General features: G+C 42.0%; 1 protein-coding gene across 1 annotated transcript in view; it reads right to left on the reverse strand.

Moving 5' to 3' along the window:
- camk1db (calcium/calmodulin-dependent protein kinase 1Db) overlaps positions 1-14,284 on the reverse strand; it is a 24,043-nt gene extending 9,759 nt beyond the window's left edge. Inside the window, exons 1-3 of the mRNA XM_051382120.1 lie at positions 13,663-14,284; positions 3,481-3,612; positions 2,281-2,355 (exon numbers count right to left, since the gene is read on the reverse strand). Of these exons, the coding sequence (XP_051238080.1) occupies positions 2,281-2,355; positions 3,481-3,612; positions 13,663-13,757 (302 nt within the window). The 5' untranslated portion in view covers positions 13,758-14,284. The remainder of the gene's footprint in view (positions 1-2,280; positions 2,356-3,480; positions 3,613-13,662) is intronic.
- Between the last annotated feature and the right edge of the window lie 1,555 nt (positions 14,285-15,839).

Here is a 15,839-nt window from a genome sequence, read left to right on the forward strand (position 1 = left end):
AGTATATAAATGTTTACTACAGTCAATCCATCAGGCACCGGCTTCATTAGCACACGTTTTGGAGCTGCCCAAGAATCGTTAGCTATTGGACTAAAATATTCAGAAGCGACTCAAACAGGACCCAGTTCTGTCTGTTTGGAGTCAAAGCAGTTATCATAAAGCCATCAAACAGCCAATATAATACAATACGTTTTATAACTTTGTTAGCACAAACACTGATTTTGTTGAACTGGAAGCAGAAAGACCCACCAGCCCACTCAACCTCGCTGAAAGGACGTGATTAAGCATTTACAGTTAGAAAAACATTACAGTTAGTCTGAGAAAGCCAACAAACATTCAACAACCTTTTACAGACCGTTTTAACAGGCGCTATATACCATGATACCTGTGACATCCTTTTTGTTGTTTTGTTTTGTGTTTGTTTCTGTTTCATGTGTATCTGACACTATCTGATCAAGTTCCTCACTGCAACTCGATGAGATCACGTTTCCTCAGTCTGTGTTTTAATTAAGTGTTGTTTTGTTCACATAAACACTTGTCACTTTATGTGTGTGGGGGTTGGATGTTTTAATGTGTGAAGCACCTGTGTGTTACATTTTGATTGCTATACAAATAAAGTCTGATTGATAAATATCATCTCATTCAATTCAGTGCAAGAGCCCAAAGGTAAATGGTCATTCTTCATATCCTGCGTTTGTCTTTGCTTTCTCTGTTGGAGGTTGGTATTGAATTTAATTGTCATTTTGAGGCTGAAGTTAAATCAGTCAGTGCTGCTAACATCACTTTTCCCGTATCTCTCATCACGTCTTTGTGATTTTTTGAGACTTGTCCCTTTGTCACATTATTTAACTGTGCAGTATTTGCTTCTTAAAATCACCACTGCAAAAGGCAAAAAAACACAAGTGACTCATACAGTTGAGCATCAATCTTGAGTGTGCGCCTGCTTTAAAAGACGACCGGCAATCAGCATTTTTATAAGTGAGACTTCAAGCCAGCGTTACGGACCTTGCGGAGGTACACTGAGACAGCAGATAATCGCTGGCAAAATTGCTGGTGCATTAGTCACAAACACTGTGAAATTATGTGGTGAGGGGAAAGGTCTCTGAAATCATGGTGACATATGCCCCACACAGGAAAACGGTAATCTCACAGAGGAACAGTTGCCACACGTCCACCTCCACACTGTCTGAAATACATTTAACAAGAAACTTGCCACATAAATAACAGAAAAATTACCATTAATTTCAATCAACAGCTCTGAAAGCCTCAGTGTAAAGTGAAGCTCAAGCTTTAACAGCAGTGTTCATCTGCACTCGCAGCGGGTCATCTTCCGCCGTGTTGAACTGTCATATTTCTACAGTAGCACAGAACAGAGAAACCCAACTCTAGCTCGGGTTTTTCACATTATCGCAGCCACCGTAGTTTCTCCTTCACGCTTGGAAAGGGAGGGTGAAGCGAGGGAGTTGCAATCTGCAACTACACCGCTAGATGCTACTAAATCTTACACACTCTGGTCCTTTAAAACCTCATTATCAGTTATAATTCTCTATTTTTAAATATTAATAAAAAAACATTTTTAATATATTGAAATATTCCTTGGGTCTTAAAAATGCACAAGCATCCCTTTCTTGCTACCTGCATAAGAAGCAAGTTAAAAATGAATTGTACCATCAGATGCTTAGAAGAGTCTGTGAGGAACCTTGGAAATAAGTTAAGCAAGTTAACAGCAATAGATGATATTAAGCAATCTTCTGGGTTTTTCAAAGATCAGCAGGTACAGTATTTATTTTTTGAAAAACAGATGCTTAGCTCTGTGACTCGAATATAACAATAATACCTGAGAGGAATAAACTGGATTAGTCCGCAACATGCCGCAAAAAAAAAAAAACACTCAGCTTGTTGTTTTTACGCTTTGCCTTTGTATCGATTAAACAAACACGATACCTATGGACAGAGCTAGACTAGCTGTTTCCCCATTTCCAACCTTTAAACTTATCAATCACTCTTTATATTTAACAGACAAATGTGAGAGTGGTATCAATCTTCTCTTCTAACCCTCGGATAAGCACATTTCTCAACCCTGTCATCTGTACATCTTGTTCATCTTTAAAGCATTGCTGCAGTCACTCAGACATTCGACTGAGGGCTTAAATACCCAAAGGACATTACAGACTGCTTATTCAAGCAAAAAAAGAAACACAACACATTATGAAAATGACAGGTCAAAAGGGAGACAAAGAGCTGACCTCAGCAAACAATGTGGTGGGTTGATGTACTTACAGCTGCATTATGAGGTACAGGTGGTTTGAGCTCTCGTAGATGTCCTCCAGAGCCACGATATTCTCATGCTTTATCCTGGAGAGGAAAAACAGAAAGTTTACTTTGCTTGCTGTCAGCCTCTGTTCATTTCAGCACAGGCCACTAATGAGGTGCAATTAGCCTTTTCTTTTGTTAAAATGATGCCCTGCCAACTGACAACAAAACGTTGTTGTTTTTTTTTGCTTTCTGTGACAGCACTTTGCCTGTATTTAGACTGTGTGTGTGTTTGTGCACATGTGTACGTTCACGCTTGTCAACCTGGCAAAGTGTATGCTTCACACAAAGGAGAAAACCTTTTGTGCGTGATGGAGAGCGGGGGATTCTTAGTGGATACTAATCAATGAGTCATGAAGCGGCAACCCCCGGCAGCAGGAGCACCTGAAGAAAATAATATAGGACGGATCACGATGCCGGGAGTCTGTGTCCAGGCAACCAACCAGCAAGGTTTTTAGTATATAAAAAAATAAAAATAAAAAAACTCTGAAAGGAGATATGCAGATGACAGAGTGTGTTCACAAGGGCAGGTGGCTGAAAAGGAAAAGCTGGGGGTGGAAGAGAAGGAGGCGGGGAGAGTCTCAAAGGACTAAACAACCTTCACAACTTCCTTTCTAAGTCCAGAACAAAAATGAGGTTGCAGTTTGAGGGCCGTTAGACAAACAGAGCCAAGCAAGGAGTATGAAGAGAGGAACAAAAATGTGTGAGAAATCATGACACAGACAGAGAGCGAGAGAGGGAGAAAAAAAAAGGAGGAAGTCAAAGGATAGCAACTGTAACCAGGCAACTACACCCAACAGCTGGCCTGCTCACTTCAAGAGTGACTGATAGTGATAACTGAGCCTCTCGGGGGAATTACCCATCAGGCCCTGGAGGGGGATGGAGTGTCACCTGGTGTCAATGCAATCCTATCATACGTTGGGTTTGGTGTGTACACTGTAAAGACCCAAAATGGTGGATAGATAGGATTCGACAAGGGAGTCACTTAAGCCTGACAATGACTGTTAAATAAACTGAGCGGCACCGGCATCCCAACTCTGAGTCATTACTCAGAGTTGGAGAGAGACACATAGAAGCTTCCCCGAGGATGCGGCGAGGTGGTGACCCTTTCTAAAGTGGTGTTCTTCTCCTGCAAACTCCCCCGCGGCTCAGTCACACGGTACCTACTTCCTAAGCACGGCGATTTCATTTTCGATGCTTGTCTCCTTCCCCTTCAGTGCTTTTTTCGGGATGCACTTGATTGCGACCATCTTTCCTGTGGCCTTCTCCCGAGCCATCACCACTTCAGAAAACGCACCGCTGCAAGGAGAGAAAGAGAAACATGTTAGTCCTGGCTTATATGCGCTCGGGCAATATTGACACAGAAAACCGATCGTCAGTGAGTAGATAGAGGGCACTCAGAGGCAGACAGGCCAGAGTACACAAACAGCATATTGGGAATATTTACTGAGAACTGGCAAAGTCCCTGACTATGGCCGACAGCCTTCTGTGTTGGCTTACGCTTGGTGCTCGTGTGCAGCCAAAAGCACGGCAAACACTTTTAAAACCTCTAAAAAACACCCATTTAGGACGGCAGATAGCGTGTCTTCCTCAGCCATCTGTCTCCATACGTGAGAGAGCCTTTAAAAACAAATATACGGAATTAAGGGCATATTTGCTCAAGCAATCTGTATCAGTTGCTATGATACCGCATTCAGTCCACCTTAATAAATTTTGCTGAGCAGGCAGCGTGATAACTTGTTTTCTTGTTTTCATTACGCTCCTTTTTACTCCATGCACCCTCGGCAGGGTTTGATGTGGAGATTCCAAAAAAAAAAGGATGGATGATTTGAAACTCTCTGGGTCATGTTGACTGGACAACTAATAGGATCTAAAAGACTAAAATAATCCCTGATCCACTGATGAACTCAGGGTTTGGATGAAGGCTTGCCTGCTGCAACGCATCCGCAGAAGAAATAAATAGTAAACTGAGGCCATAGTTCTGAGACTGCCTGTGTTTCTGGAGTACTACGGCCAGTCAACTTGCCTCCTTACAAAGCCATGTTAGTTTTACATCTATATTCTCTACCACAGCTCTGTGGTTTTCACATTTTCTTTCAGCATTTTCTTTCGGCATGGTCAACATTATACCTGTCCAACATATAGGTTACATCATATAGGCACATAAATCAGTGTTTATATCACAGTTTTAGGAGGATGTGCCAAAAGAGCAATCAACTTCTAATCCAGCTATTTTCATCTCGAGTCATCTCTCGACCATGGGGAGAAAATTAAAGGACAAGCCGACACTGCCTCCTGCATGCAGTTTTAATTGCTGAAACAAGTGTGTTATTGGGTCGTCACCGGTTATACAAAACAGAGAAACACACCTAAAGTGATCCACCGCCTCACAAAAAGCAAGACGGCCAGCATCAAAAAGGTCTATTATGTCGTCAAAGTGTAATCAGTTCCTCCCAACAGGCTCTGAACTCACCGCTGCGAGGCCATCAAATCCACACTAATCCCTTACTCCACCATCACACACTGGGAGGAGGGGAGGGGGAGTGGAGGGGGTGGGGGGGCAGTCTGAGCCACGACACATAAACACAGACTGTGCACTAACACGCTACCTGGTCACAAAGCCCAGCCCCGGGTGTGATGAGAAGGAACACACTCGCCGCAAACAAACAACAAAGAACTAAAAGGGTTTGGAGCATACGTCCTTCTGACTTTGACCTCATTCTGACAAGCGATGATGTGGGACGATATGTAAATTCAAGGGCTTGTGTAAGTGAGGGAGTTGGTGTACTACTTGCTGGCCTGTTACAGCACTATCTTCCCACCGCAGCTGTTGCCGTGAGCAGCATGAGCATCATTTCTATTCAGCGCATGCAAGTGGTTTCCACAGCTGTGTGGACATTAGGAGAAGTACAAAATTCCTCCAGCAGCACACTGAGCCTGTCAAGCAACTCTCTTGCACAGTATTTCTGCACGCTTTCTGCAGCAGGAGACACACACAATGATGAAAACCACAGGACGCCTGTGAGCTCACTGAGAAGGTAGTTAGAACGTAGAGCACCATTTCTGCCCCCCCCCCCCCCACGCTCACCACATTGACAAGCAGCAACATCACTTCCTGTGAATGACAACATGACGGAAGCCAAGCCTGTGACTTTCCTCGCTCAGTCAGTGCACGAAACACGACAAACTGTGCTGCAAGCTCTGACTGAATTCTGTCCATTCATTCGTAATTCACAGGAAAGAAAAGGTGCAAGGTCTGCTAGAGTCATGCATATGGTGATGCTCCTGCCCACATGCTGTGACTGCACATACATGTCCAAGATAAACATCCATAACAATCACACATAACTTTGCGGCCATGTTAAACTGCCACTTTTTTACAGTAGCCCAGATAGATAACTAGCTGGCTAGATAGGGCCTTTGACATTTTTTGCAAGTTTCACAACCACTGTAGTTTCTCCTGCACACTTCACAGCCCTTTCTCATTCCCAGGTCGTCAAATACAGATGTGGCAGTATTCAGTTAGCTGCAATCTGCAACTTCATGCCAGATGCCACTGAATCCTACACACTGGTACTTTAAAAACAACAATAAGTAATTAATCCTTCCAGCTTTTCAAATGTGAGAATTTGGTGTTTTCTTTGTCATATATGATAGTAAATCAAGTTTTGGAGCAATTTGAAGATGCCACTTGCACACATGCTGTGGAAAGTTGTTTTCACTACTTTTTAATATTTCACACTATTTGATCAATAATGAAAACAATGGTTAGCTGCAGTGCTACATAACTCAACAACCTATGTGACTACCAGCACACCAAATTCATCTCTGGGAATAATCCTGGATGTGATCTAGTGCTGCATTAAGTGATGAGCGAAAGCTCCAATTTAAAATTGGACCTTTTTTATTGAAGCTCATCTCAATCTATTACACAAGACAAATATGTTTGTATGGCTGCAAAATGTTTCTGACCCAGTGTCACAGACTGCACGCTGACTCACTCGGTTGAATAATAATAGGTGAATTTTAAGTTCTTCCCAGAGCCACAGTGCTCCCTCTTCACGGTTCTTGGATGACAGAATGAGCTGCCTGTGTGACAGTCTGCAGTCACACACCACCACCACACTATGTGCAGGATGGCCAAGCCAAACCGGCTGACTAATGTGAAATGTGAATGTTGGCTGCTCTCTGTGTGAAACCCGCGGCTGATGCTGCAGATGCAAAAGAAAGTCTTGTATCAAACAATCAAGCAGAAAACTTTTTTCAGGCCACGACCTCAGCTTGTTGACGACTATGAAAGTCAGGGCACTGTAGACGGAGGAAGTTCTTTTTGATGGAGGAGATGGGGGTCTTGACAACTGAGGCTGGCTTATTGACATTCACAGGCGCTGTATGCATTGTGGTGCTGCTGAGTAATCACACTGACTCATCTTGTGTAAGATGCATTATAGCAGCCCGTTACGCAACATATGGGATGGAAATGTCAGGACTTGATAATCCAGGTAGAGCTAGGTGTCTACCTACTCCGTTCAAAGTCATCCATTAAGGCAGATGATGTGATCTATGCTTTCAAAAATCTAAAAGAAAGAAAACTAACTGGAATTGTTAATTTTAAAGTTTAGATTATTATTTATCAAACAAACTTTAAAGACCTGAACACAAGCTGTATCTAAATAGGGTTCCCTCTCTACTAAACAGCCTCGTCTTGGATTAAATATAGTTAAGAACAACCAAAGAGCTGATTGAACAATGAGAGGAAATAAATAATGTATGATTGTTAAAAATAAAAAAATACATAATACTTAACTATTTGGGTTAATTGTACGGTTTATTAGTCGTTCTCTACGGTTATTGTTATGCATTTAATATAATATGAAAGATCCATAAGATATTAAACTCAATAATAGAAAAGGGATCCCTTAAGAAACCACTGGCTTAAAATCTAGAGGTTTCAGGATATCTGAGACCATCACCATGACAGATTATTTTTATATGCACGTAATGAAAAAATAACTGTACACATTTAAGCCAAGGTCCCTCAGATTTAGTAATAAAAGTTATGCTGGCAGCAGATAATTTTACAGTTACACAAAACACCATCTGGTCAGCCGTGATATGCTACTGCTCAAGGGTTTTGTAAACCATAGTGTCAGCTGGACACCCTTTGTGAAAAGGACTGTTAACAGGCACTATTTTCTGCAATATGCATTATTATCCTCACTGTAATCTGGAATAAACCAATACTTGCTGATATACTGGTCTCTCTCTCCACTCAGTTTTCTATGTAGAAATATTTTCATCCTTTAATCAAGTAAAACAAGTCCATTTAAAAAATACTCCATCATATCCTGGTTGATACTGATTGTTTTTTATGTAAATACATAAACATAATACAAACACTTTTGATAAGGAACCCTTAATTTTGGTTGTTAAAGATCTGTGTCGGTGTAATATTATTAGATATTAATGGAACATTGTTACTGGTTTAATAGCAATTAAGCAGCATTTTTAAAGTTATATCTGGTTGCGGTGGAACTCGACTAGAAGAATCATTGAAGTTGAAATCAGATCAAGTTTATTTTTGCTGCTTTTCTTTGTCTTACTTGAGAGTAAACTGGGTATTTTTAGGTTGTTGAGTGCTGATCGCAAATCGAGCAATTCAAAGGCGTCACCTTGGTCTTGAGGAAATTCTGATGAGAATTTTCAACTACGTTCTGACGTTAATGAAAATAATCCCTAGTAAAGTATCTTGTCAGTCTTTCAAATAAATGTAGTGGAGAAAAAAGCAGAAGTTCTTTAAAATTGTGGCACTCTTAAATACGAATACCTCAAAATTGTACTTGAGCTACTTCGTTCCCCCTGCATGTGCGGACTGTGATCAATTCAGCTGTGGTTTTTATCTCTGGTCCTTGGTGCCAGACTAGCAAACACAGTTTTTTTGTCCTATCTGGTCGTGGACGGCATTGATCTGATGCTGCAGAATTAAATCAACTCCAATAATATGAGTAGAATGAAATCCAGCGGCTCTCACAGTCCCAACGACTGAAGCTGGAAACCATTACCCAACAGCACAGCGGACCTGAGGCTGCTTTCCAGGAATGTGCACTTTGTGTTCACCAGACTGTTGATCAAACACAGAAAGATGGTCAGTTTACGGGCTGATAATGCCAAATGACTAAAACGAGAAATATCTATCGCTCGAGGGAAATGTTTGGCAGAAACCTTTCTGAAGCCACAGATCAGCCCGTCAGAGAGAAGCTGAATTATTTTAATAAGGGTGATTACCGTCTCCTGTGCTCTGATACAAGGCCATTTGGTGCACTTCAACTCTCTGAGTGCAGAGGATAATACACTGAGGTTCTGTAGGCATTCACTGTGGTGAGAGGGACATAAATGTAAATGGGAGCTCAGAAAATGACTACGCATAAAACATACAACACATTATCTTTGTGAATTATTTGACTCTCCATCATTACGGTCAATGACAAAGTATCTCCTCCCACGGCCAAGGTAGCTGGAGGACAGTGGTGATGGTGGGAAGCGGTAGGTAGTGTCTTATTCACAGGCAGCAACCAAGGACTTCCATCGTAGTTGCCTAGCTGCCATTTTTACTGCATTAAGGACCCAACTCATCTGTGCTCAAGCTGAGTTTCAGAAAATGATCAATGCACGGAGGCAACAGCAGTTCACTTCAATGCACGGGTAGGACTTCGTCAGAGCCAGGGTCAGTGTAATATCTGTTGTGGAGGCCTGTTTACTCATTAATATCAAACTCTGAAAAGGTAATTTTCCTTTTTGTTGGCAAAATCATAGAGATGTAGCCTTGGGGGGTAATAACTGACCTGAATGAGTCAGCTGCAGCTAAGCTCTGTCTGACCCTGCTGCAGGAGCTAACAAAGGACAACTTTGGCACTTAAATTTTAGACAGTGGGATTCTGGAAATACACGACAAAGCACTTAGAAGGGACGCAGCTGGAAGGCAACGTTTTTGGACTTTCAGCTGTGACATTTAAATAATGTTGCCGTCGGGCAGAAACCTCATATCACCATATTTTTTGTTTTACTTTTCATAATTCAACCCTATTGGTCACTGTTTACGTCTCTCTGGGTTTTACAATTATTTAGCCAATTAAAAGTGTTAAAACCAACAATACCGACTTTGACAACATCTATGTTGTAAAAACATTATTTTTTTTATATCCTGAAGAGTAACTAATAAATATGACCCTTTTAAGTTATTCACCTGACTGAAGTATGTTGTGGAGCCCATCCCTCACTGGATATTCATAATAAAATATCAAAATGAACACAGCATAAAACTGAAATGTTTCACAAAGATTCCTCCCTTCAATGTTTTTTTAAACGGCTATAATCAATAGGTCTATACTCTACAGAGCGTTTCAGCATCGGTCACCACAACTTTATTGTTGATTCACTCTCATTGCTCTCACCACTACCTGGTGAACACAGTAGAGACGTGGGCTGCAATACAGCCAGATACTTTTCTCAGGAGTTGGCAGAGAGCAAAAACAGAGCTAAAAGAGACTTCCATTCATCAGGTGGCCAGAATCACGACTCCAAGTGCTAGATGTGTAACTAAACAACTGTTTGCTATAAAGTTTCATCATAAAAGTAATAATACCGTGTTAACAGTTTGTTTCTGTACCCAAAATACTGTACTGTATGTACAGACAGAACATTTTACAGTAAAAACTTAATTTGTCAAATCTTACTGGGGGTCAAACTATGTAAGGAGACATTGCTTCTTAATTACCTCAAACATACCTTTAGCATTTCTCCAAAACACACCAATAACAGTATATTGATGGTAAGCTACTAGTGGCACATATACAGGGGAATATACAGTTACGTCCGTACTTTACTTGAGTATTTTTCAGAGAACTCTTTACTTTTACTCCCTACATTTTTACACAAATATCTGTACTTTCTCTGTACCCCTACATTTTCAAAACAGGCTTGTTACTTTAGTTTTAATGCATCTAAGAGGAATTATGGATTTATTTATTTTTTGCAGCAACGCACACCTTACTGCCATCAACACCAGTCCATATTACACAGGGCAGGCGTGCAACAGACGAGAGGGCGACCTGACCCTGTTTGAAGTTTCAGTTTAGCACAGAAACAGCCGGTAGAAATGTACTTCAGTGAAACCAAGAGAGTACTTTTTACTTTTATATTTTCTTTTACTTGAGTAAAGAATACGTGTACTTATATCAACCCATTCAATTATCAGTAGGCCTGCACCGATCCGATATACTGCATCAGTATCCACAGCGATACTGACCTTTTTCATCCGATCGAGTATCGGCCATGATGTTAATACGTTAGTCCCATAGAAATCATGTTACCTTACATACAATGATGCTAATGTGTGCACAGATATATTTGGGGAAAGCTGGTATAGGAACAGTTCTCAGTATCAGTAGTTATGCTGCATTAGAGTATTGGGAGGAGAATTATCCCTATTCATCAGTCTAGTATATTTAATTAAAAAAAGTATCTCAGACAAACATCTCAACGTCTCCACTGTGACCCGTCTTATGCTGCACAATTACAACACTGATTCCAATAGGATCTCTGAAGGTGCTTGTGGTTGGGTTACTTAATATGCTTCCACAGAGCATGAGCAGCTTAAGGGTCTGAAATTAGCCACAAGGCAAGTGGCGGTGAGGTAGGAGGACTGGCTTCAGTGCCGAAGATCTTATTAGCTCACAACAGCTACAAGAAAGAAAACATGGGGAAGAAGTGTGGCCAAAGCGTTACTGAAACCGCCGCAGGGTTCCTCCGCCCAGATGCCTGTCGATATCTAATCAGTCATAATGTTCACACTCCCAGCTTCCAGCTATATTTGAAATCAAATCTTTTATTTTTGGATGTTCACATTGATGTGCACTTTGGTTTTAAATTTACACATCCAAATGTTTCAGAAAGACAAATATCACTGTCAATATAACTGAACAATAACATTAACCTGAACCACTGTGCCTCGCAGAGCCATTTTATATCAGGGGTGAGATTGTTGAGCGTTGTGCAGCAGTGGTGGAAAAAGTATCCAGATACTCAACTTAATAGTAGCAATACTACAATATAAAATACTCTGTAGTAGTATGAGTGTGAGTAAAAGTCCTGCATTCAAATTTTAGTTACGTAAAAATATTAACAGAAGTATTAACAGAAAAATGTACTTAAAGTATAATTGAAACTTACATATATCAATAAAGTCAATTCAAATACACGTTTTGTATTTTTTAAGATTTTGATTATTATTATAAATGATTTTAAAGCTGTAAGTGGTGGTAATTTTAACTCATTTTAGTTTTACCAACCAAAACTAAAGCTATAAATGTAGTGAAGTACAATATTTTCCTCTGTAAATGTAGTGGAGTAGAAGTATAGAGTAAAAATGAAAAATTAAATTACCTCAGAATTCTACCTAAGTTAATGTACTTCCACTGGCTGGTGTGTGGGGAGCAATGAATGAGTGTTTGGAACAAGGACGCTGCAGAGGGATTATCTCTCTTGGACACTGATGGGGAAACCTGAAGAGGAACCTACAGCTGAAAGGTGGAGTAACAGCAACAGCAGGAGGAGGAGGAGGAGGAGGAGGATAATCTAGGTCTCTTCCTCTGATCAACAGTCCTTTCTCGTTCATTTTTAATCCTCAAGCAAAGCTGCAGGGCTGCTAGTCTTGTCTGCCCTGGGTGGACTGTTCTGAACCCCCCACTGTGCAGCAACCAGGGACTCCCCGATTAAGACACACAGGAACTAGTAAATGGGACTTACTTAAAGTCAATCAGGACGAGTGAATGCAAGTACAATATGTAACAGAAGGGCCGAGCGGTGACAAACTGGCCCTTCGGAGATGTGTGCTGGGTTGTGGGCGAGGGATGTGTGTTCCACCAACCTGGCCATTGTGTGGACAGTAAATCACGATGATTCACTCGTGTTATTCAGAGGCTCTTCACACATAAATGAAAGCCTTGGGGAAATCAGAACTGGCTCCAGGTAGGAGCATCCGACTGTTTAGTACGACAGCTGATGTGTTTGTGAAGTGAATCACCAATTGGGGGGGGTAGAAACACACAGGTCTGCGGTCATGCCGAGCAGCAATGTGTCACAAGATGAGAAGATGATGAAGACAGATTATATTCTAAGTTCACACAAGATGAGGTTGCATATATAACGATAAAAAACCACAATGTGTCTGTTTAATCACCTATGAACAACCAGCTTCCCAGTGTATCTTTAAACCACGCTGACTAGAGGCCATCTTTGCTCAGCTTGACACCAATTTCCAGTCCAAATTTAAAAAAAAAAAACCCAAACATATTCCCCCCAGGGAGACTCCTTCCTTGACACAGCCCCTTCCCCTGAACACAAACAACACCACATTAAATTCCTCTCAGTCAAGGCAGAACGGACGTGTCTTTAGGGGACAAAGACCGGCAGGAAAATGAGAAATATACTATACTCTATTAAATGTGTGATAGCACAGAGCAATCGATCACAAGATTGAGTGCCTAAGACTTGTTTCGGGTCATAAAAAAAAAAGGGTTGGCCGGTTTCCTTTAGGCTTCTCTTTCTGCAGCATAACTTATTCAAAGAGGAGAAGACATGAAGTCAAGCAGCACTAACAGCAGACCAAAATAAACTCTGGAATTTGTCTGCTCTCTGGTCCAAGGGCAACTTCAACCAAAGTGGTCCCTAAACTACACAAACAAGCCAAATGAAACCCCAGTCAACAGTTAAAAAGTATCTCGCCTGTAAGCTCAGACATAATGTTCCTCAGCTGAAGTCTGTTGAGCACAAGTCACATTAAAGTCACCACAGATGGTCTCTTAATTTGGGAGCTGATTTCATCATTTGTATATACAGAAACCAGGCCCTGCTGTCTTTATCAGAGTTGCTGTGTTGTACATAAAACCCTAAATAAATAAATAAATGGCCTGTGGATTGACTGAGTGGAAGAATAAAAACAGCTGCAGTAGTTTCTGAATGAACTGTGACATAAGGGGGGGGGGGTCTGACTTCACACACACATTATTGTGTCTCATGAAGCATTGTTTCCACTCCATGAGCAATTAACTGATGATGGCCCTGACTGCATTTGAATAAATAAATGTCTCTTTCAGGGTGGCTGTAAGTTCAAAAGGCCCTGTCTGTGTCTTGTTTTCTGTCGAGTGATTCTCAGTTAATTCAACAGCTGTCAGTCAGCTTCTCATTTCCGTTCAAAGAGAGGCACAATGTGTCATTGTCTAATTTACAACCCCCGGGTTAGGCTACAAACTTTACTTGCCGCCTGCACGGCTGCGTTATCTTGTTACTCACGTCCCAAGGACTTCCTTGAAGTCAAATATCTTCTTGATATCATCGACATGCTTTTTCCAAGATCCATCGCTGGACTCGCCGTTTTCTTTCGCCATTTCGCACCGGGGGTGGGAGGGCGAAGGGGAGGTGGAGGAGGGTGGGGAGGGGGGAGGAAGGAGGAAGAAAAAGAGGAGACGCTGGCTGCTCTGGAGGATCACCACAGTAGTCTCACCCACCCAGCCAAAAAAAAACAAAAAAGAAAAAGAAAAGTAGCGCACTTCTGTATTTCGCCAAGGGCTTCCTGGCTATTTGTCAGCGCAGACTATCTCTCGCTTCCTCAGCCCATGCATGCAGCCAGGCAAGCCCTATAGGAGGGGAGGTATGTCCTACCACCGAGAGGTTATTTGACTAATCTGTTTGACGTAGCGGATCCCGACTCTGAGCTTCCCCACTGTTCAGATCACTGTGACGGGGGGGGGAAACACAGGCTCTCCCCTTCCTCCTCCTCCTCCTCCTCTTCTCCTCCTCTCCGGGCGGGATTCAGTCAGTGTCGGGCGGTGATGCGATGAGCTCAGGTCGTGCTGCCTGCAGGAGGATGACACTTGGCAGTCGCATCCGAGCTGCTCTGCCATCGAGTCACACCGACCGCCCTGTGGTTGTTATAGCAATAGGAGGAGTGGGAGGTTGCTGCTCCCGCCTATCTATCTGACAGCGTGCACAGGGGAGCGATTTAAGTGTTCGCATTGCACCAAATCACCGGCCCGGTGGAGACTCTGCCGGTCTCATCACTGTCAGGGTCTGCTCCTTGCTGAAATATATGTTGTTGTTTTTTAACATTAAAAGGAAGTTTTGTGTCTGGTTGCTGCATAAATGGATGCTTTCATTTGAACACGTGCTGAAATTTAAAGGCAGGGGCGTAGCTGGGAGTAGTGGGGGCGCGTGCACAGCAGGTGACCCCCCCCATCCCAGAAAACACCGAACATAGACTAGAAAAAACCTTTCAACTAAAAAGTTATTGTGATGTGTTGTGAAGCCTTTTGCGTAATGGTTGTATCTTGGTTTCTCAGAGCCTTCGTAGCAGGAAACTATGGCGGCTCGCCTGGTCGCACACATTCTCATATTACAGATAAACAGTACAGTAAAATATGTTTCTTAAACATTTTTTGGTGAGAAATGGGCAACGCAGTAACAGAATTGATTTCTATTTGATCAGCACTGTCTAGTTTAGCTTTATTGTCTATTTTACTCTAAATTGGACCATAATTTACTAAGTGGACATCATGATGTATGGAAGAATACGTGAAACTAACGATTGAGATCATAAACTTATTAGGAAACTGTTTACTGAACTAATAAATCAAGTGAGAAGTCGGGTAATTCTTCACAAGCCTCCATATTATCAGGGTTTTTTCAGTCCATGGAGCTGCCCCCTGCTGGCCATTACAGAGAATGCATGTTTAAGACACTTGAGCCACTTTGACTTCATTTCACAGATTTGTAAGCCCCATCCACTATATATACTCACATACTGTGCCTCGGTCATGGGCACTGACTGGAGAAATAACTTTATGTATGTGGTTTGTAGATGGGGGAAAACTGGAGCACCTGGAGGAACTCCACATAGAAAGGCCCTGTCCCAGCTCGGAATCACACCCCAATAAAAAGGTCCAGTCCAACCCTTGCTCTCTTGCTCTCTCTCTCTCTGCTACAGTATGTAATTACTGCTGGACCCCATGGGCCCCCATAAGCTTTACCCTTCTTCCCCCAGAGGAAGTTGTGTTAAGTCTGATGAATGACCTCAAGAGACATCACGTTTGTTTCTAATATCTGGGGGTGTAGAGTTAGAAAGAAGCTCAGCTTGAGGCTAACGGCTTGAGGATAAATCAGCTGCCCAAATCCAAATCTCTGTCAGACTGTCAGAGGTTGAGTTGCATTGTGGGTATAATGCAGGCTGCAGGTTTTGACAAAGAAGGGTGTAACAGAAAGACAACACGTGTTTCTGCTGTACTGATTTCAAAAACAGTCCATAAGGAGTCCAACAGTGATGAGTCCCGTAGCTTCAACAGTGGAGCTCATGGTGAGTGACGCGTATTAAACTACATCTAGAATCTAGTCTCTAGATGATCATAAAGCAAACTACTGCACTATCAATATAAAAACACCATTAAGACCTCTTACTTACATAAAGTCAACTCTAA

Source organism: Dicentrarchus labrax, unplaced genomic scaffold (genome assembly GCF_905237075.1).
Source record: "Dicentrarchus labrax unplaced genomic scaffold, dlabrax2021, whole genome shotgun sequence".
Taxonomy (NCBI): Eukaryota; Metazoa; Chordata; class Actinopteri; family Moronidae; genus Dicentrarchus; species Dicentrarchus labrax.